The following is a 24,600-nucleotide window of genomic DNA, read 5'->3' as shown; positions in this document are numbered from 1 at the left end:
CTGAAGAATTATACTGTGTCATGGGGCGTAGCTTGCTTTATCCACCTTTCTGTCTGACTGAAGAAACATACTGTGTCATGGGGTATAGCTTGCTTTATCCACCTCTCTGTCTGACTGAATAAACATACTGTGTCATGGGGTATAGCCTGCTACATCCACCTCTCTGTCTGACTGAAGAATTATACTGTGTCATGGGGCGTAGCTTGCTTTATCCACCTTTCTGTCTGACTGAAGAAACATACTGTGTCATGGGGTGTAGCTTGCTTTATCCACCTCTCTGTTTGACTGGAGAAACATACTGTGTCATGGGGTATAGCTTGCTATGTCCACCTCTCTGTCTGACTGAAGAAACATACTGTGTCATGGGGTATAGCTTGCTTTATCCACCTCTCTGTCTGTCTGAAGAAACATACTGTGTCATGGGGTATAGCTTGCTTTATCCACCTCTCTGTCTGACTGAAGAAACATACTGTGTCATGGGGTATAGCTTGCTTTATCCACCTCTCTGTCTGTCTGAAGAAACATACTGTGTCGTGGGGTATAGCTTACTATATCCACCTCTCTGTCTGACTGAAGAATTATACTGTGTCATGGGGCGTAGCTTGCTTTATCCACCTTTCTGTCTGACTGAAGAAACATACTGTGTCATGGGGTATAGCTTGCTATGTCCACCTCTCTGTCTGACTGAAGATACATACTGTGTCATGGGGTATAGCTTGCTTTATCCACCTCTCTGTCTGACTGAAGAAACATACTGTGTCATGGGGTATAGCTTGCTATATCCACCTCTCTGTCTGACTGAAGAAACATACTGTGTCATGGGGTATAGCTTGCTTTATCCACCTCTCTGTCTGTCTGAAGAAACATACTGTGTCATGGGGTGTATCTTGCTTTATCCACCTCTCTGTCTGTCTGAAGAAACATACTGTGTCGTGGGGTATAGCTTACTATATCCACCTCTCTGTCTGACTGAAGAATTATACTGTGTCATGGGGCGTAGCTTGCTTTATCCACCTTTCTGTATGACTGAAGAAACATACTGTGTCATGGGGTGTAGCTTGCTTTATCCACCTCTCTGTCTGTCTGAAGAAACATACTGTGTCGTGGGGTATAGCCTGCTTTATCCACCTCTCTATCTGACTGAAGAAACATACTGTGTCATGGGGTATAGCCTGCTTTATCCACCTCTCTGTCTGACTGAAGAAACATACTGTGTCATGGGGTATAGCCTGCTATATCCACCTCTCTGTGTGACGGAAGAAACATACTGTGTCGTGGCGTATAGCCTGCTTTATCCACCTTTCTGTCTGACTGAAGAAACATACTGTGTCATGGGGTATAGCTTGCTTTATCCACCTCTCTGTCTGTCTGAAGAAACATACTGTGTCATGGGGTATAGCTTACTATATCCACCTCTCTGTCTGACTGAAGAAACATACTGTGTCATGGGGCGTAGCTTGCTTTATCCACCTTTCTGTCTGACTGAAGAAACATACTGTGTCATGGGGTGTAGCCTGCTTTATCCACCTCTCTGTCTGACTGAAGAAACATACTGTGTCATGGGGTATAGCCTGCTATATCCACATCTCTGTCTGACTGAAGAAACATACTGTGTCGTGGCGTATAGCCTGCTTTATCCACCTTTCTGTCTGACTGAAGAAACATACTGTGTCATGGGGTATAGCTTGCTTTATCCACCTCTCTGTCTGTCTGAAGAAACATACTGTGTCGTGGGGTATAGCTTGCTTTATCCACCTCTCTGTCTGACTGAAGAAACATACTGTGTCATGGGGTGTAGCTTGCTTTATCCACCTCTCTGTCTGACTGAAGAAACATACTGTGTCATGGGGTATAGCTTGCTATGTCCACCTCTCTGTCTGACTGAAGAAACATACTGTGTCATGGGGTATAGCTTGCTTTATCCACCTCTCTGTCTGTCTGAAGAAACATACTGTGTCATGGGGTATAGCTTGCTATATCCACCTCTCTGTCTGACTGAAGAAACATACTGTGTCATGGGGTATAGCTTGCTTTATCCACCTCTCTGTCTGACTGAAGAAACATACTGTGTCATGGGGTATAGCCTGCTATATCCATCTCTCTGTGTGACGGAAGAAACATACTGTGTCGTGGCGTATAGCCTGCTTTATCCACCTTTCTGTCTGACTGAAGAAACATACTGTGTCATGGGGTATAGCTTGCTTTATCCACCTCTCTGTCTGTCTGAAGAAACATACTGTGTCATGGGGTATTGCTTACTATATCCACCTCTCTGTCTGACTGAAGAATTATACTGTGTCATCGGGCGTAGCTTGCTTTATCCACCTTTCTGTCTGACTGAAGAAACATACTGTGTCATGGGGTGTAGCCTGCTTTATCCACCTCTCTGTCTGACTGAAGAAACATACTGTGTCATGGGGTATAGCCTGCTATATCCACATCTTTGTCTGACTGAAGAAACATACTGTGTCGTGGCGTATAGCCTGCTTTATCCACCTTTCTGTCTGACTGAAGAAACATACTGTGTCATGGGGTATAGCTTGCTTTATCCACCTCTCTGTCTGACTGAAGAAACATACTGTGTCATGGGGTATAGCTTGCTTTATCCACCTCTCTGTCTGACTGAAGAAACATACTGTGTCATGGGGTATAGCCTGCTATATCCACATCTTTGTCTGACTGAAGAAACATACTGTGTCGTGGCGTATAGCCTGCTTTATCCACCTTTCTGTCTGACTGAAGAAACATACTGTGTCATGGGGTATAGCTTGCTTTATCCACCTCTCTGTCTGTCTGAAGAAACATACTGTGTCATGGGGTATAGCTTGCTTTATCCACCTCTCTGTCTGACTGAAGAAACATACTGTGTCGTGGCGTATAGCCTGCTTTATCCACCTTTCTGTCTGACTGAAGAAACATACTGTGTCATGGGGTATAGCTTGCTATATCCACCTTTCTGTCTGACTGAAGAAACATACTGTGTCATGGGGTATTGCTTGCTATATCCACCTTTCTGTCTGACTGAAGAAACATACTGTGTCATGGGGTGTAAGCTTGCTTTATCCACCTTTCTGTCTGTCTGATAATATTCCCACTGCGGTGGAAATAGTTTTCGGTATTTTCATTTTAGTTTTTGACATTTTCGTTTTGTGTTATTGACATTTTCATTTTAGTTTTTGACATTTTCGTTTTGTGTTTTTGACATTTTCATTTTAGTTTTTGACATTTTCGTTTCGTTTTTCAGCGATTCAATATCTTCTTTACACATGATTTATCACATATTTGTAAGACAAATCGTGTTAATTTGCAAAAGGTTACGATAAATGTAAGTGAAATATCAAAATATGGAAAAACAGACTCCATGTCCCTTATGGGCCACCGTAGAAAATGTCAAAAACTAAAATGAAAATACAGAAAACTATTTCCACTGTGGTGATAATATTTCCACCGAGGTGAAAACTATTTCTACCGCGGTGATAATATTTCCACCGCGATGGAAATAGTTTTCTGTTGTTTCATTTTAGTTTTTGACATTTTCGCTTATGTTTTTGACATTTTCGTTTTGGGTTTTGACATTTCCATTTTAGTTTTTGACATTTTCGCTTCACATTTCAGCGACTCAATAGCTACTTGAAAGTACATTTTCCATGTTTTCGGTTGTTTTTATACATGATTTATCACATATTTTTATGACAAATTGCGTTGATTTGCAAAAGGTTACGATAAAAGTAAGTGAAACATCAAAATATTGAAAAACAGACTCTATGTCCCTTATGGGCCATCGTATAATACCAATATTTAAACCATTTACGTCAACACCACTGTTCATGCTTTTTACATTGGCCGCCAGGTCGTTAATGTAAACAGAGAACAATAAAGGAGAGACATGGCATCCCCCTGTATTGGTTCTGTCTTTTGCATGCCGTATTTCTTCCGCATCCGTGAAACTCCCGGTTAAGAAGGCAAATAATTTCATAATTTAATTTTAAAAAGTTCAAATCAAATTAATTTATGGTTTGCAAAAATAAAAACATGTACAAGTATTCTTTAAGTGCTGACAGGTCATGTTTTGGACATTTTTAACTGAAAATGAAACACAGGAAAAAATATATAGAGAGGTATAGTTTCTTTTGCTCCTCGTTTTAATTACAATGACAATTACAATTTCTACTTTTAGCGCTCTGCTACCTTCGTTTATTACAGCTAATATTGATGTAACTCAATAGTGTATTAACAAAGAATAAGTATGTTGTGATGTACATTATAGAGGTAAATGTTCTGAACAATAATGCAACGTAAGACCTCCATTACTGCAGCTGCTACTTTCAGTCAAAACCACTTTTATAGCTTGAGATACTACTCCTCTACAACTATCAGTGTGACAACTGCCTCTATTACTGCAGGTACAACTATCAGTGTGACAACTGCCTCTATTACTGCAGGTACAACTATCAGTGTGACAACTGCCTCTATTACTGCAGGTACAACTATCAGTGTGACAACTGCCTCTATTACTGCAGGTACAACTATCAGTGTGACAACTGCCTCTATTACTGCAGGTACAACTATCAGTGTGACAATGCCTCTATTACTGCAGGTACAACTATCAGTGTGACAACTGCCTCTATTACTGCAGGTACAACTATCAGTGTGACAACTGCCTCTATTACTGCAGGTACAACTATCAGTGTGACAACTGCCTCTATTACTGCAGGTACAACTATCAGTGTGACAACTGCCTCTATTACTGCAGGTACAACTACCAGTGTGACAACTGCCTCTATTACTGCAGGTACAACTACCAGTGTGGCAACTGCCTCTATTACTGCAGGTACAACTATCAGTGTGACAACTGCCTCTATTACTGCAGGTACAACTATCAGTGTGACAACTGCCTCTATTACTGCAGGTACAACTATCAGTGTGACAACTGCCTCTATTACTGCAGGTACAACTATCAGTGTGACAACTGCCTCTATTACTGCAGGTACAACTATCAGTGTGACAACTGCCTCTATTACTGCAGGTACAACTATCAGTGTGACAACTGCCTCTATTACTGCAGGTACAACTATCAGTGTGACAACTGCCTCTATTACTGCAGGTACAACTATCAGTGTGACAACTGCCTCTATTACTGCAGGTACAACTACCAGTGTGGCAACTGCCTCTATTACTGCAGATACAACTATCAGTGTGACAACTGCCTCTGTTACTGCAGGTACAACTATCATTGTGACAACTGCCTCTATTACTGCAGATACAACTACCAGTGTGACAACTGCCTCTGTTACTGCAGATACAACTATCAGTGTGACAACTGCCTCTATTACTGCAGATACAACTATCAGTGTGACAACTGCCTCTATTACTGCAGGTACAACTATCAGTGTGACAACTGCCTCTGTTACTGCAGATACAACTACCAGTGTGACAACTGCCTCTATTACTGCAGATACAACTACCAGTGTGACAACTGCCTCTATTACTGCAGGTACAACTACCAGTGTGACAACTGCCTCTATTACTGCAGGTACAACTATCAGTGTGACAACTGCCTCTATTACTGCAGGTACAACTATCATTGTGACAACTGCCTCTATTACTGCAGGTACAACTACCAGTGTGACAACTGCCTCTATTACTGCAGGTACAACTATCAGTGTGACAACTGCCTCTATTACTGCAGGTACAACTATCAGTGTGACAACTGCCTCTATTACTGCAGGTACAACTATCAGTGTGACAACTGCCTCTATTACTGCAGGTACAACTATCAGTGTGACAACTGCCTCTATTACTGCAGATACAACTATCAGTGTGACAACTGCCTCTATTACTGCAGGTACAACTATTAGTGTGACAACTGCCTCTATTACTGCAGGTACAACTATCAGTGTGACAACTGCCTCTATTACTGCAGCTGCTGCCATCAGTGTGACAACTGCCTCTATTACTGCAGCTGCTGCCATCAGTGTGACAACTGCCTCTATTACTGCAGGTACAACTATCATTGTGACAACTGCTTCTATTACTGCAGGTACAACTATCAGTGTGACAACTGCCTCTATTACTGCAGGTACAGCTACCAGTGTGACAACTGCCTCTATTACTGCAGCTGCTGCCATCAGTGTGACAACTGCCTCTATTACTGCAGGTACAACTATCATTGTGACAACTGCCTCTATTACTGCAGGTACAACTTTCAGTGTGACAACTGCCTCTATTACTGCAGGTACAACTATCAGTGTGACAACTGCCTCTATTACTGCAGGTACAACTATCATTGTGACAACTGCTTCTATTACTGCAGGTACAACTATCAGTGTGACAACTGCCTCTATTACTGCAGGTACAGCTACCAGTGTGACAACTGCCTCTATTACTGCAGCTGCTGCCATCAGTGTGACAACTGCCTCTATTACTGCAGGTACAGCTATTAGTGTGACAACTGCCTCTATTACTGCAGGTACAACTATCAGTGTGACAACTGCCTCTATTACTGCAGGTACAAGTATCAGTGTGACAACTGCCTCTATTACTGCAGGTACAACTATCAGTGTGACAACTGCCTCTATTACTGCAGCTGCTGCCATCAGTGTGACAACTGCCTCTATTACTGCAGGTACAACTATCAGTGTGACAACTGCCTCTATTACTGCAGGTACAACTATTAGTGTGACAACTGCTTCTATTACTGCAGGTACAACTATCAGTGTGACAACTGCCTCTATTACTGCAGCTGCTGCCATCAGTGTGACAACTGCCTCTATTACTGCAGGTACACCTATCAGTGTGACAACTGCCTTCATTACTGCAGATACAACTACCAGTGTGACAACTGCCTCTATTACTGCAGGTACAACTATCAGTGTGACAACTGCCTCTATTACTGCAGCTGCTGCCATCAGTGTGACAACTGCCTCTATTACTGCAGCTGCTGCCATCAGTGTGACAACTGCCTCTATTACTGCAGGTACACCTATCAGTGTGACAACTGCCTTCATTACTGCAGATACAACTGCCAGTGTGACAACTGCCTCTATTACTGCAGGTACAACTATCATTGTGACAACTGCCTCTATTACTGCAGGTACTACTATCAGTGTGACAACTGCCTCTATTACTGCAGCTGCTGCCATCAGTGTGACAACTGCTCCTTAAACTACATCTATTACTTGCAGTGTGATTACTACTATTACTACATGTAATATACTTTTCACCACTGTTGTTTTGCACAACTTCTTGCTACTGTCAACTGCTACTGTCATTGACACAGGTAGTAATATTGTACAACTTCAATTATAGTATTGCGTCATCACCCTCTGATAGTAACTGTTCCTGAAGACGTTACTGCTGGAGCCAGAGTGCCACAGACGATGTTGTATCCGCTGCCATGTAATACTACCTCTTAACCATGTCTACTTTGCTCCTACAAAAGTCCATCTGCAATCCTTGAATAACGAAAGTATGTGAATGCTTTTTCCTCCTAACAAAGCATACAATAACTGTTTATGAACTTGCCGTCTCCAACTGTTCATGCAACGTACATTATATGAACTGTAAATGTATGTGCATAAAACATTCTAAGAGGCAAACTACTTCTGACAAAGTCATAACCTTAATTATCAGCTTCAGGGAGATGAACGCATTTATCACACAGCCCGACCATCCCATTGACTGATAATGCAGACTGTATTCACGAAGAACATTTTTTTATAGCACTCCCTTTATGTAATCCACGGACAAAAGAAGCAATTTTACAAAGACCATGTGATATTTCGTTCCATTGACGAAAAAAAGGGTGCGTCGTGTAAGAGTGGATTTTGCATTTATACAGGCTTCTGATGATTCGCGGAGACCTCGTGCCAAAACCCACCCCTACATTCGATTGGCTAGAAATAAGGTCTGAAAAGTTCATTTAGTACAAGTAGTAAACACATTTGTGTCTCCGATTCAAAATAACGGCTGAAGAAGTGCTGAGGAAATGTATCAATGATTTGCCTCGAGTTTCACTGGAAACAGCGTTGTTAGATGGACGACATAATACACGGGTGAGTCAAGCTCCTTGCCTAATTCAATCGCTCAGTCCGTGCGACTATGGCGAGCTACAAATATCCCACTTTCAACTAGACTATTTTGAAAAATAAATTTGAAATATTTCTCTCAAGGACAAACGGCGTTAAGTTGAACGCGTCATAAGTTAGGCTTAGTCGAATGTCACGTGATGTAATAATTATGCGTATTATATTTCCTCTTTCAACTCCACGAGTGTAGCGCGTGGCCTTGTGTTATCATCTGTCTATCGCTACTAGACCATGTTGACATTACAGTCCCAGGTCACGCCTTTCAGAATTTGTACTTAAATATTTTCTGTTCGTTCAGTTCAAGATGTATAATAGAAACAAAGTTCGTTTATGTAGATCATATTGGAAAAAGTATTAGTTAAAGTAATAATTTATATAATATATTTCATTCTTGAATTAATCTATTCATCAAAACATACTAATTATTGATTATTCTACATATATTCCGACCAGGTGAGGAATTCGTGTTTAAAAATAACTTACTTAAAACTCTATTCTCTTCCAGTAGACGACAGAATTCTGTTCATTTATTTTTATGTTCAAATATACAATGAATGTCCGTTAACTGTGTAGAATTCGTTACCCAATTCTTTATTCTAGGAAACGGGGATGCAAACGCATTAACGATGGACAGAAGAAAAAAGAAAGTTCACCAAAATATTTAAACATAAAAAAATATTTGGTTTTACAGAAACACGAAATATTCTTGCTAAAAAAAAAATATTACCAGGTTCTATTAGGACATAGATATTATATTTGTAGACGTGCGCTATGTTTCTTGGTGATTGTTTCTTCATACCCAGTATATATTATATTTATATATCCAGTGAATATAACATAGATCAGGTCATGACTATTTTACACCAGAAACTCAAGCCCTGCGTTGCGTCAGTCATAAGACATAATTCTATTGGATGCAATTCCTTTGGTTAAACAGATCAAAGCTAGTATATGTTGGCAATACTTAATTCTAATTAAGTTCTGCAAATCCCTTAAAAAAATAGTTATTATTCAAGTTACTCTCCTGGCGTATCTGATAAGTTGGCCATGCCCCGGGTTGCGCAGCGTACAAGATGTCCTCCAACTTATCAATACACGTATGTCTGGCCGATGGTGAACGTGGTCCCTCGGAAACGTTTCCCCACAGTGTATTCTACTTCCCCCCTCGTTTTCTGTACTATTTTCTGTGTTTATTGTGTCTCAAATCTAAACGTTAGTAACATGCGTTCTTAAACGTCACCTCTTTGCAAACACCTGGTGTCATCACTATCTTATAGTGATTCACAGACACGTGTTCATGATGTAGTCGAATCGTACAATGGACTTTCACAGATATTCTTATGAGAATGGAAAGGGTTTTGTCACTTTTATTTGAAACGTTGTCTACTCCATCCATATACCTTTATTGTCTACCAAGAAAAAAAGACCACTGCTTTCTTGAATACACCAAGACTATACTATTGACAGGGACATGTTTATCTGTCCATGACACAAAACTGATTCTCATAATATACCAAATGTATATTTGAATAAAATCACATATATGATTGCCCTTATCAAACGTATGCTAATGCGTGAATCAGTACCTCTACCATTCTTATTTCTAATAATTATAGTTAACAATATATACAAAACAGTTGTTTTAATTATTGACATACTCTTTCTACGAATATTTCAAAGGACGGTATTCAACTCTTTGGCAAATGTTGTATCATCAGGGTTACAGCGTTCAAATCCTTAGCAAAGCTTGCAAAAGTTTTTGGGTTAGACACGTGGAGGACATTTCTAAATTTTGTCGCATCACTGACAAAATTGATGTCTGATGCAATTCCCTATTTTGACTTGTACTAAATGTTTTTTCAGGTGAACAGTTGTCTTGTCTTTGCATGTATGTAACGAGTGTCACCGATGGAACTGGATACAATCGGTATCCTCCGTTAAGTTACACGTTCCACTAGTCACACACCTTAAAACAACATAGGTCATGGCGGAAGGCACTGACTGGTCTACCCCATGTTACCTAAGTATTAGAAAGGAGAGATCAAAGAAAAGTAGAAAAGTACTTTATGTACTTATATTAGGAAATATTATATAAGATACTGTAGAAAAGTAAACTTGTACTTTATTTAGGTAAAGTATTTGCATCATAAGACATGCCATGTTATAAATATATAAACAATTCTTTATTAGTACTGGTAGTAGCACTGATTGATTAATGGAATTGCATGTCTGTGAATAGTCTCTGTTTACTGCAACCCCGTATAGAAGTCTACATCTCGTACATCATACAGAATTAATAATGTGCCACTCAGAGGGCAGGGCATGCTTTCCCTTTCGCGAACACTGATTTTCAGTGGTCCATTCATGTAAGATATACCGCTATTTTGCCTTTTACACTTAAAGGAATCTGTTTCGGCATATAATCGAGGTTGTTATGTGGCGTTGACGTATTATATTTATAGCCTGAGTTCATATTACAGTTTGAGATGATATATTACATTGGGAGGCGGGGTTATCCAAATTACATAGCTACGGAGGTTCCAACATTGTATATTGATGATGATGATGATGATGATGTCGATGATGATGATGATGATGATGATGATGATGATGATGATGATGATATTATTGAATAGGTTTAGTCCCACAGTTGTTGCTATCATGTTAGGCGTTTTTTTCCAAAAAGCCAAATCTAACATTTCCCCTGTTAAGTATTATATTTATAGCATGAGTTCATATTACAGTTTGAGATGATATGTTACATTGTGAGGCGGGGACATCCAAATTACACAGCTACGGAGGTTCCAACATTGTATATTGATGATGATGATGATGATGATGTCGATGATGATGATGATGATGATGATGATGATATTATTGAATAGGTTTAGTCCCACAGTTGTTGCTATCATGTTAGGCGTTTTTTTCCAAAAAGCCAAATCTAACATTTCCCCTGTTAAGTATTATATTTATAGCATGAGTTCATATTACAGTTTGAGATGATATGTTACATTGTGAGGCGGGGACATCCAAATTACACAGCTACGGAGGTTCCAACATTGTATATTGATGATGATGATGATGATGATGTCGATGATGATGATGATGATGATGATGATGATGATGATGATGATGATGATATTATTGAATAGGTTTAGTCCCACAGTTGTTGCTATCATGTTAGGCGTTTTTTTCCAAAAAGCCAAATCTAACATTTCCCCTGTTAAGTATTATATTTATAGCATGAGTTCATATTACAGTTTGAGATGATATGTTACATTGTGAGGCGGGGACATCCAAATTACACAGCTACGGAGGTTCCAACATTGTATATTGATGATGATGATGATGATGATGTCGATGATGATGATGATGATGATGATGATGATGATGATATTATTGAATAGGTTTAGTCCCACAGTTGTTGCTATCATGATAGGCGTTTTTTTCCAAGAAGCCAAATCTAACATTTCCCCTGTTAAGTATTATATTTATAGCCTGAGTTCATATTACAGTTTGAGATGATATGTTACATTGTGAGGCGGGGACATCCAAATTACACAGCTACGGAGGTTCCAACATTGTATATTGATGATGATGATGATGATGATGATGATGATGATATTATTGAATAGGTTTAGTCCCACAGTTGTTGCTATCATGTTAGGCGTTTTTTTCCAAAAAGCCAAATCTAACATTTCTCCTGTTAAGTATTATATTTATAGCCTGAGTTCATATTACAGTTTGAGATGATATATTACATTGTGAGGCGGGGACATCCAAATTACATAGCTACGGAGGTTCCAATATTGTATGATGATGATGATGATGATGATGATATTATTGAATAGGTTTAGTCCCACAGTTGTTGCTATCATGTTTAGGCGTTTTTTCCCCCATTAGCCAAATCTAACATTTCCCCTGTTAAGTGTATTGTAATTTCAACCTTGTTGGTTATACAATTAGTTGTTTTTTTCCAGATAATTAAATTATTTTGCATTCTTAAAGTATATACAATAGACTTTCTCTTTCTGGATGGGCGAACCAAGTTTTGATTATCGGTCTAGCCGAGTTTAAAATGTGATGTGTGTGTTGGAAGAATTCTGTGGAGCATGCTACTGTGAAACCATCTATATACTTGCCATGTAGTAACTCTAAATCGAACTTGTCTTCTATTCACAAGTGGATGTTCAATCATCTAGAACACTTTCTTATCACTTATGCTGTGTTTATATAATATAACGTAACATAATATGTGACACCAGGAGAAAAGGGACCTTATTGGGGCTATGATACAACTGCTCTGTCACATTATAAAGAAAAACGCTTGACGTCAGCTGACTTCCGTAAAAAATCGCTAAATGTGTGGACTGTTAACAAATATCGTAATTTTCTCTCGTTAGTTCGTAATGTAATAAAAACAATATTTCAAAGAATTTCAGTACACATGTCTACTTTTAATTAATCAGACATTATATCTAAAGCTGCAGTTATTGCACAAACAGTAAAACATCTGAAAAATTGGATTTGCAGAAAATATTTTCTGCCATGTTTCTCTGTAATAAATTTGAATTGAAGTTTATCAATTTTATTTTAGTGGACCTGACAGTAATTATTAACTATGAGAAATCAACATGTGATTTTTCACCCAAAAGATCCCTTATTTCATGGTTTGTCACATACATAATGTATAACATAACAAATATCAACCCAAATATACATCACATTTTTGCATTATGCATTTTGGGTTAATTAGCGACATTAACGATGAAGCACCTTTGCTTACAAACCATTTTGCTGTTGCTATATTTAATGCTTAATATATGTCTGTCTGTATCTATCTTTATTTATTCGTTTTTGTGGTTGTTTTGTGTTTTTCGTTCTTTCTTTATATTTTTATTTGTTTATTAGTCACGACTGAACCCCGCTTTTTGTTTTACATTTGGCTTTCTGTATTTGTGCATGTGGCTACTACTGTTTATATTTCTACTTCTACTACTGCTACTACTGCTACTACTAATTGTTCTACTACTACTAATAATAATACTTCTAGTACTCCTACATCTACAAACCCTAATGCTACTATAATTACTATTCCTACTAGTCCCCTACTGTTCATACTACTACTACCACTACTACAACTACCACTACTACTTCTACAACTACTAATGCTACTACTACTACTACTACTACTATTCCTAATATTTCTACCACTACTGCTATCCCTAGAATAATTACTACTACTACTGCTGCTGCTGCTGCTCATACTACTACCACTACTACTACTACTGCTACTACTACTACCACTACTATTACTGCTACTACTACTACTGCTACCACTACTACTACTGCTACTTCTACCACTAATAGTGCTACTACTTCTACTACTACTGCTACTACTACTACTACTACTACTACTGCTACTGCTACTACTACTACTGCTACTACTACTACTGCCGCTACTGCTAATACTTCTACAACTACTACTACTGCTACTACTACTACCACTTCTACTACTACTACTTCTACTGCTACTACTACTACTACTACTACTGCTACTACTACTGCTACTACTACTGCTACTGCTACTACTACTACTGCCGCTACTGCTAATACTTCTACAACTACTACTACTGCTACTACTACTACCACTTCTACTACTACTACTTCTACTGCTACTACTACTACTACTACTACTGCTACTACAACTGCTACTACTACAGCTACTACTACTACTACTACTACTACCCCTACTACTACTACTACCCCTACTACTACTACTACTATCACTGTCATTCCTACTGCTACTATTTACTATGACGGTGAAGTTCCTTAGTATCGTGCTTAATTCTGATATTTCATGCCATTTCGTGTTAAGTGTAGTAGCAACATTTACAATACAGTAGAACAAGGATACAACGAACACAGATATAGCGAACAAACGGATACAACGAACTATTAACGAATCACCGATTTATCTCCTATTTAATATCACATAAAATATGCTATCACGGCGGGAATAGTAAGAGGAAAGCTGTCAGTTTAGACACACAATTGAGAATTATAAATGCTGATGATGCTGGCATAAAAAAAACAAGAAAGACATTGCAATGGAATTTGGCATTCCAAAATCAACATTGAGTACCATTACGAAAAGCGAAAACCAGTAAAACGAACAACGGATATAACGAACTGATTTCTCTGGTTCCTTATAGTTCGTTATATCCATGTTCTACTTTATTTGAAATATCTTAGCATGTTTTGTATTATCTTTGCAACGATAAACTAATTTCGTCCAGGAAACCATTTACTCTCCTGGCGTATCTGATAAGTTGGCCGTGCCCCTGGTTGCGCAGCGTAAAAGATGTCCTCCAACTTATCAATACACGTATTTCTGGCCGATGGTGAACGTGGTCCCTCGGAAACGTTTCCCCACAGTGTATTATGCTTCCCCCCTCGTTTTCTGTACTATTGTCTGTGTTTATTCTGTCTCAAATCTAAACGTTAGTAACATGCGTTCTTAAACGTCACCTTTTTGCAGACGCCTGGTGTCATCACTATCTTATAGTGATTCACAGACACGTGTTCATGATGTAGTCGAATCGTACAATGGACTTTCACAGATATTCTTATGAAAATGGAAAGGGTTTTGTCACTTTTATTTGAAACGTTGTCTACTCCATCCATATACCTTTATTGTCTATCAAGAAAAAAGACCACTGCTTTCTTTAATACACCCAAAGCATACTATTGATAGGGACATGTTTATCTGTTCATGACACAAAACTGATTCTCATAATATACCAAGTGTATATTTGAATAAAATCACATATATGATTGTCCTTATCAAACGTATGCTAATGCGTGAATCAGTATCTCTACCATTGATATTAAATAATTATAGTTAACAATATACACAAAACAGTTGTTATAATTATTGACATACTCTTTCTACGAATATTTCAAAGGACGGTATTCAACTCTTTGGCAAATGTTGTATCATCAGGGTTACAACGTTCAAATCCTTAGCAAAGCTTGCAAAAGTTTTTGGGTTAGACACGTGGAGGACATTTCTAAAAAATTTCGCATCACTGACAAAATTGATGTCTGATGCAATTCCCTATTTTGACTTGTACTAAATGTTTTTTTCGGGTGAACAGTTGTCTTGTCTTTGCATGTATGTAACGAGTGTCACCGATGGAGCTGGATACAATCGGTATCCTCCGTTAAGTTACACGTTCCACTAGTCACACACCTTAAAACAACATAGGTCATGGCGGAAGGCACTGACTGGTCTACCCCATGTTACCTAAGTATTAGAAAGGAGAGATCAAAGAAAAGTAGAAAAGTACTTTATGTACTTATATTAGGAAATATTATATAAGATACTGTAGAAAAGTAAACTTGTACTTTATTTAGGTAAAGTATTTGCATCATAAGACATGCCATGTTATAAATATATAAACAATTCTTTATTAGTACTGGTAGTAGCACTGATTGATTAATGGAATTGCATGTCTGTGAATAGTCTCTGTTTACTGCAACCCCGTATAGAAGTCTACATCTCGTACATCATACAGAATTAATAATGTGCCACTCAGAGGGCAGGGCATGCTTTCCCTTTCGCGAACACTGATTTTCAGTGGTCCATTCATGTAAGATATACCGCTATTTTGCCTTTTACACTTAAAGGAATCTGTTTCGGCATATAATCGAGGTTGTTATGTGGCGTTGACGTATTATATTTATAGCCTGAGTTCATATTACAGTTTGAGATGATATATTACATTGGGAGGCGGGGTTATCCAAATTACATAGCTACGGAGGTTCCAACATTGTATATTGATGATGATGATGATGATGATGTCGATGATGATGATGATGATGATGATGATGATGATGATGATGATGATGATGATGATGATGATGATATTATTGAATAGGTTTAGTCCCACAGTTGTTGCTATCATGTTAGGCGTTTTTTTCCAAAAAGCCAAATCTAACATTTCCCCTGTTAAGTATTATATTTATAGCATGAGTTCATATTACAGTTTGAGATGATATGTTACATTGTGAGGCGGGGACATCCAAATTACACAGCTACGGAGGTTCCAACATTGTATATTGATGATGATGATGATGATGATGTCGATGATGATGATGATGATGATGATGATGATGATGATATTATTGAATAGATTTAGTCCCACAGTTGTTGCTATCATGTTTAGGCGTTTTTTCCCCCATTAGCCAAATCTAACATTTCCCCTGTTAAGTGTATTGTACTTTCAACCTTGTTGGTTATACAATTAGTTGTTTTTTTCCAGATATTTAAATTATTTTGCATTCTTAAAGTATATACAATAGACTTTCTCTTACTGGATGGGCGAACCAAGTTTTGATTATCGGTCTAGCCGAGTTTAAAATGTGATGTGTGTGTTGAAAGAATTCTGTGGAGTATGCTACGGTGAAACCATCTATATACTTGCCATGTAGTAACTCTAAATGAAAACTTGTCTTCTATTTACAAGTGGATGTTCAATAATCTAGAACACTTTCTTATCACTTATGCTGTGTTTATATAATATAACATAACATAATATGTGACACCAGGAGAAAAGGGACCTTATGGGGGCTTTGATACAACTGCTCTGTCACATCATAAAGAAAGACGCTTGACGTCAGCTGACTTCCGTAAAAAATCGCTAAATGTGTGGACTGTTAACATATATCGTAATTTTCTCTCGTTAGTTCGTAATGTAATAAAAACAATATTTCAAAAAATGTCATTACACATGTCTACTTTTAATTAATCAGACATTATATCTAAAGCTGCAGTTATTGTACAAACAGTAAAACATCTGAAAAATTGGATTTGCAGAAAATATTTTCTGCCATGTTTCTCTGTAATGAATTTAAATTGAAGTTTATTAATTTTATTTTAGTGGACCTGACTGTAATTATTAACTATGAGAAATCAACATGTGATTTTTCACCCATAAGATCCCTTATTTCATGGTTTGTCACATACATAATGTATAACATAACAAATATCAACCCAAATATACATCACATTTTTACATTGCCGAAGTGGGTTAATTAGCGACATTAACGATTTAGCACTTTGTTTACAAACCATCTTGCTTTTGCTATATTTAATGCTTAATATATGGCTGTCTGTATCACTCTTTATTTATTCGTTTTTGTGGTTGTTTTGTGTTTTTCGTTCTTTCTTTATATTTTTATTTGTTTATTAGTCACGACCGAACCCCGCTTTTTGTTTTACATTTGGCTTTCTGTATTTGTGCATGTGGCTACTACTGTTTATATTTCTACTTCTACTACTTCTACTACTGCTACTACTAATTGTTCTACTACTACTAATAATAATACTTCTAGTACTCCTACATCTACAAACCCTAATGCTACTATAATTACTATTCCTACTAGTCCCCTACTGTTCATACTACTACTACTACAACTACTAATGCTACTACTTCTACAACTACTAATGCTACTACTTCTACTACTACTATTCCTAAAAGTTCTACCACTACTGCTATCCCTAGAATAATTACTACTACTACTGCTGCTGCTGCTGCTCATACTACTACCACTACTACTACTACTGCTACTACTACTACCACTACTATTACTGCTACTACTACTGCTACCACTACTACTACTGCTACTGCTACCACTACTAGTGCTACTACTTCTACTACTACTGCTACTACTACTACTGCTACCACTACTACTACTACTACTACTGCTACTACTACTACTGCTACAACTGCTACTACTACTACTGCTACTGCTACTACTACTACTGCCGCTACGGCTACTGCTACTACTTCTACAACTACTACCACTGCTACTACTACCACTACTTCTACTACTGCTACTACTACTACTGCTACTACAACTGCTACTACTACTACTACTACCACTACTACTACTGCTACTACTTCCACTACTGCTACTACTTCCACTACTACTACTACTACCACTACTACTACTTCTACTACTACTACTACTACTATCACTGTCATTCCTATTGCTACTATATACTATGACGGTGAAGTTCCTTAGTATCGTGCTTAATTCTGATATTTCATGCCATTTCGTGTTAAGTGTAGTAGCAACATTTACAATACAGTAGAACAAGGATACAACAAACACAGATATAGCGAACAAACGGATACAACGAACTATTAACGAATCACCGATTTATCTCCTATTTAATATCACATAAAATATGCTATCACGGCGGGAATAGTAAGAGGAAAGCTGTCAGTTTAGACACACAATTGAGAATTATAAATGCTGATGATGCTGGCATAAAAAACCAAGAAAGACATTGCAATGGAATTTGGCATTCCAAAATCAACATTGAGTACCATTACGAAAAGCGAAAACCAGTATAACGAACAACGGATATAACGAACTGATTTCTCTGGTTCCTTATAGTTCGTTATATCCATGTTCTACTTTATTTGAAATATCTTAGCATGTTTTGTATTATCTTTGCAACGATATAAACTAATTTCGTCCAGGAAACCATTTTTTCAAAACATTCTTTTGATAAAGTCAATAGTATCATTTTTAGTTTAAGAGAACTATTTCCTTAACATACTTAAATGGTTTAAAAGAACAAGTTCGTTAAATTGCTAACATCTCGTATTGAAAGAAGACCTTGAATTGTTTAAATAGACTTTAGATATTAAAAGTACAACAGTAAGTATATATTTTTAATTCGTTTTGCAACAAAGTCTCATGTGCTGCTGCTTGAATATCACCACCTCTGTCTACAGGGAGTGTGGAGTAGATGGAGATTTGCCAAACTCTGTTCATAAACAAGAAACCAGCAATTCTGGAATCATTTGGTGAGGGAGTGAGGGAATGAGTACGGTTTTACGCCGCTTTAGCAATATTACAGCAATATCACGTCGGGGGACACCAGCAATGGGCTTCACATATTGTACCCATGTCGGGAATCGAACCTGGGTCTTCGGCGTGACGAGCGAACGCTTTAACCACTAGGCTACCCAACCGCCCCTGGAATCATTCGGAATCTTTCAATTTCCGACAAGATTGTCCCGCCTCTTATGCCACTGTCCGACTTTCCTGTGGACATTACATGCAAGGGGTGTAATTAATGTTTAAACAAGGATATAAAGTAAGACTTTTTAAGGATGGAATACCTAACCTTTTTACCAAATTATTATTTTTTTATGGCCATCGTAATCCTCGCCCAGATCGTCCTGGATGCAAACTCCGGACGTTTGTAAATCCTTGTACTTTGAATCATGTACATGTTGACTGGCGGGCAAAACAAATTATACTCTTGAGCATTGGATTTGACCAACAATGTACAAACGTTCTCAAAATGTTACAAGGCTGAAAACAGTAGCAGAAACACTGCGACCTGAAGGTCCAAAGTACCCAACTGGTTGGTTGGTTGGTTGGTTGGTATATGCGTGTAAGAACGCCACCATCTAAATCAGCTGATCCTAAATCCAAAGGTTATCTAAACTGTGTCAACTGATGGCCTTTATCCATCTGAAAATGTACATTTATTATTAATTGTGAACATTACCGGTATTACTTAATCTCATTTATAACATAAAATCTGTACATTTAGATTAATAGTGGAACATTAACGGTATTTCTTAATCTCACCTATAATATAAAATCTGTACATTTAGATTAATATTGGAACATATTCTGGAATCAGAATATGTACATTGATGTGAATATTGGAAACAAAAAGGTCCAGGTTCTTATTTTATAACAGATAAGGACAGATGAGGATGTATTTGGTCCACCGGAAATGTCAAATATAGATACGGTCAATCTTACTGATAAGGAAAATACATTGAAAATGGTTATGTGACTGACAGAAAAAAACTCTTTTCTCCTTGTGATTCTAACATGAACAATAACAAAATGATGTCTAGATGAGTTAAACGTATGACTAGATTAGTTAAACGTATGGCTAGATGAGTTAAAAGTGTGGCTAGATGAGTTAAACGTTTGACTAGATGAGTTAAACGTATGGCTAGATGAGTTAAACGTTTGACTAGATGAGTTAAACGTATGGCTAGATGAGTTAAACGTTTGACTAGATGAGTTAAACATATGGCTAGATGAGTTAAACGTGTGGCTTGATGAGTTAAACGTATGACTAGATGAGTTAAACGTATGGCTAGATGAGTTAAACGTGTGGCTAGATGAGTTAAACGTGTGGCTTGATGAGTTGAAAATGTGGCTAGATGAGTTAAAAGTATGGCTAGATGAGTTAAACGTATGGCTAGATGAGTTAAACATATGGCTAGATGAGTTGAAAGTATGGCTAGATGAGTTGAACGTATGGCTAGATGACTTAAACGTATGGCTAGATGAGTTAAACGTATGGTGATATGAGTTAAACGTATGGCTAGATGAGTTAAACGTATGGCTAGATGAGTTAAACGTATGACTAGATGAGTTAAACGTATGGCTAGATGAGTTGAAAGTATGGCTAGATGAGTTGAACGTATGGCTAGATGTGTTAAACGTATGGCTAGATGAGTTAAACGTTTGACTAGATGAGTTAAACGTATGGTGAGATGAGTTAAACGTATGGTGAGACGAGTTAAACGTATGGCTAGATGAGTTAAACTTATGACTATATGAGTTAAACGTATGGCTAGATTAGTTGAAAGTATGGCTAGATGAGTTAAACGTATGGTGAGATGAGTTAAACTCATGGCTAGATGAGTTGAAAGTATGTCTAGATGAGTTAAACTTATGACTAGATGAGTTAAACGTATGTTGAGATGAGTTAAACGTATGTCTAGATGCGTTAAACGTATGGCTAGATGAGTTAAACGTGTGGCTTGATGAGTTGAAAATGTGGCTAGATGAGTTAAAAGTATGGCTAGATGAGTTAAACGTTTGACTAGATGAGTTGAAAGTATGGCTAGATGAGTTGAACGTATGACTAGATGAGTTAAACGTATGGCTAGATGAGTTAAACGTTTGACTAGATGAGTTAAACGTATGGTGAGATGAGTTAAACGTATGGTGAGACGAGTTAAACGTATGGCTAGATGAGTTAAACTTATGACTATATGAGTTAAACGTATGGCTAGATGAGTTGAAAGTATGGCTCGATGAGTTAAAACCTATGACTAGATGAGTTAAACGTATGGTGAGATGAGTTAAATGTATGTCTAGATGAGTTAAACGTATGGCTAGATGAGTTAAACGTATGGTTAGATGAGTCAAACGTATGGTGATATGAGTTAAACGTATGGCTAGATGAGTTAAAAGTATGGCTAGATGAGTACTAAGTATGGCTAGATCGGTTACAAACATGGCTAGATGAGCTGAAGTATGGCTAAATGAGCATAAGTATGGCTAGATGAGCTAAAAGTATGCCAAGGGTATGCCAGAAAGATCACTTGAACTGAATACGACATCATGAATACTCATGACGAAACTTAGATATTCTACTCGCTTTACACACCCTCATTCAGCCAACTGCCAGTGCGGCCAATTTGTACCTCATCAAAATGTAAACCATACGCCATTGTGCGGGAACTTAAGTAACTTTATTTGTTTGAGACGGGACATTTTGCCGTCAGTGCTTCAAGACTTCAAGACATAAAATTTCTATCATCTAAAAAAAGAAAGCAAACATGCCAACACAGAATGGCCACTGACCCATGTTATTGTCTGGGAGTCTGATACACGCGTTCTGTCTAAATAGAAGCTCCTTGACGCGTGCATCTCGATTTATGTCTTATTTCACATTTGTAAGAAAGCAATTGAAATGACATGTGTCTTATTTCATCTACTCCTGACTTATGAACAAAACCGATTGTGTAATATCAGCTATCACGTGCTACGTATTGGGAATTCTATAGGCATGGTGGGGCATGTAAGTATGCATCTGTCTACATGTTCAATTCTACCTTAAAAACTCTCATACTTACATGTAATGTACCATCAATTTACAGTAAACTACGGTTATAACGAACTCCAAAGGGCCACTAATTGGTGTTCGTAATAACCGTAGTTCGTTATAAGCGTATATACAGCATATATACAACAGAATGCCGGGACTAAAACATAAGTTCGTCATATCGGTCAGTTCGTCATAAGAGTGTTCGTTTTAAACGTAGTTTACTCAGTTACTTTAATCAGTAATGCTTATAAGATATAAAGCATGTGTTTAATGAGTATTCGATGCTCAGAAAATGTCATTTGGAAACGACAGCGTTATTAATTTTCCCAACACTGTAAGATACAAAAGTTATCAGTTATTTTTGGGAGCACTCTCTGTCTATGAGAACTCGCACAGTTGTGAGACGCCCCGTGAAGATCTGGGTTTGAATTATCTTCAGCAACCCATGATTTTCGTAAGAGGCGACCAACGGGAGCGAGATGTCGGGCTCGCTTACTTGGTTGATGCATGTCATCGTATCCCAACTTCGTAGATCGATGCTCATTACATCGTTCAGCGCACTAATGCAACCTAGATCCCGCCCACCTATTGTCAGCCAATCAAGAAACGGTAGTCCGCAAATAAGCGTGACCTAATATTATTCGGTTCATGGGAACATAAACGCCAAAATTGGAACAGCTTGGTTAGCCAATCAAATCAATTTAGTTATTGTTGAATCTGACATGCACAGGTTTTTTTTGGTTTTCCATCCGACAAATCAACTTTTCAGTGGATATACAGTACAAATCAATAATTAATAAAAAAAAGTTTTTTCATTTAAAGCTGACACGATATGCGACTTTACCATTGGACAAGAGGTCGGTCTTCATCACAGTGATATTACAGTAGTGACTTAACCATCACAGTGATATTACAATAGTCACTCCTTCATCACAGTGATATTACAATAGTCACTCCTTCATCACAGCGATATTACAATAGTCACTCCTTCATCACAGTGATATTACAATAGTCACTCCTTCATCACAGTGATATTACAATAGTCACTCCTTCATCACAGTGATATTACAATAGTCACTCCTTCATCACAGTAATATTACAATAGTCACTCCTTCATCACAGTGATATTACAATAGTCACTCCTTCATCACAGTGATATTACAATAGTGACTCCTTCATCACAGTGATATTACAGTAGTGACTTAACCATCACAGTGATATTACAGTAGTGACTTAACCACCACACTGATATTACAATAGTCACTCCTTCATCACAGTGATATTACAGTAGTGACTCCTTCATCACATTGATATTACAATAGTCACTCCTTCATCACAGTGATATTACAATAGTCACTCCTTCATCACAGTGTTATTACAGTAGTGACTTAACCATCACAGTGATATTACAATAGTCACTCCTTCATCACAGTGATATTACAATAGTCACTCCTTCATCACATTGATATTACAATAGTCACTCCTTCATCACAGTGATATTACAGTAGTGACTCCTTCATCACAGTGATATTACAGTAGTGACTCCTTCATCACAGTGATATTACAATAGTCACTCCTTCATCACAGTGATATTACAATAGTCACTCCTTCATCACAGTGATATTACAGTAGTCACTCCTTCATCACAGTGATATTACAATAGTCACTCCTTCATCACAGTGATATTACAATAGTCACTCCTTCATCACAGTGATATTACAATAGTCACTCCTTCATCACAGTGATATTACAATAGTCACTCCTTCATCACAGTGATATTACAATAGTCACTCCTTCATCACAGTGATATTACAATAGTCACTCCTTCATCACAGTGATATTACAGTAGTGACTTAACCATCACAGTGATATTACAATAGTCACTCCTTCATCACATTGATATTACAGTAGTGACTTAACCATCACAGCAATATTACAATAGGCACTCCTTCATCACAGTGATATTACAGTAGTGACTCCTTCATCACATTGATATTACAATAGTGACTCCTTCATCACAGTGATATTACAATAGTGACTCCTTCATCACAGTGATATTACAGTAGTCACTCCTTCATCACAGTGATATTACAATAGTCACTCCTTCATCACAGTGATATTACAATAGTCACTCCTTCATCACAGTGATATTACAATAGTCACTCCTTCATCACAGTGATATTACAATAGTCACTCCTTCATCACAGTGATATTACAATAGTCACTCCTTCATCACAGTGATATTACAGTAGTGACTTAACCATCACAGTGATATTACAATAGTGACTCCTTCATCACAGTGATATTACAATAGTCACTCCTTCATCACAGTGATATTACAATAGTCACTCCTTCATCACAGTGATATTACAGTAGTGACTTAACCATCACAGTGATATTACAATAGTCACTCCTTCATCACAGTGATATTACAGTAGTGACTCCTTCATCACAGTGATATTACAATAGTCACTCCTTCATCACAGTGATATTACAATAGTCACTCCTTCATCACAGTGATATTACAATAGTGACTCCTTCATCACAGTGATATTACAA

General features: G+C 37.7%; 1 protein-coding gene across 2 annotated transcripts in view; it reads left to right on the top strand.

Moving 5' to 3' along the window:
• LOC139448533 (kelch-like protein 9) overlaps window positions 1-24,600 on the top strand; it is a 75,492-nt gene that overhangs the window by 23,648 nt on the left and 27,244 nt on the right. The window contains exon 1 of one of the 2 annotated variants that reach the window (XM_071230090.1): window positions 7,972-8,054. The exons of the other annotated variant lie outside the window; for it this stretch is intronic. Coding sequence (XP_071086191.1) covers window positions 8,035-8,054 — 20 coding nt within the window. The 5' untranslated portion in view covers window positions 7,972-8,034. Of the gene's footprint in view, window positions 1-7,971; window positions 8,055-24,600 lie in introns of those variants that run through there. 2 annotated transcript variants of the gene reach the window in all.

The sequence above is a fragment of the Haliotis cracherodii genome, unplaced genomic scaffold, assembly GCF_022045235.1.
Source record: "Haliotis cracherodii isolate W230 unplaced genomic scaffold, xgHalCrac1.p SCAF_7, whole genome shotgun sequence".
Lineage (NCBI taxonomy): Eukaryota > Metazoa > Mollusca > Gastropoda > Lepetellida > Haliotidae > Haliotis > Haliotis cracherodii.
This window is presented reverse-complemented; position numbering and strand designations above follow the sequence as displayed.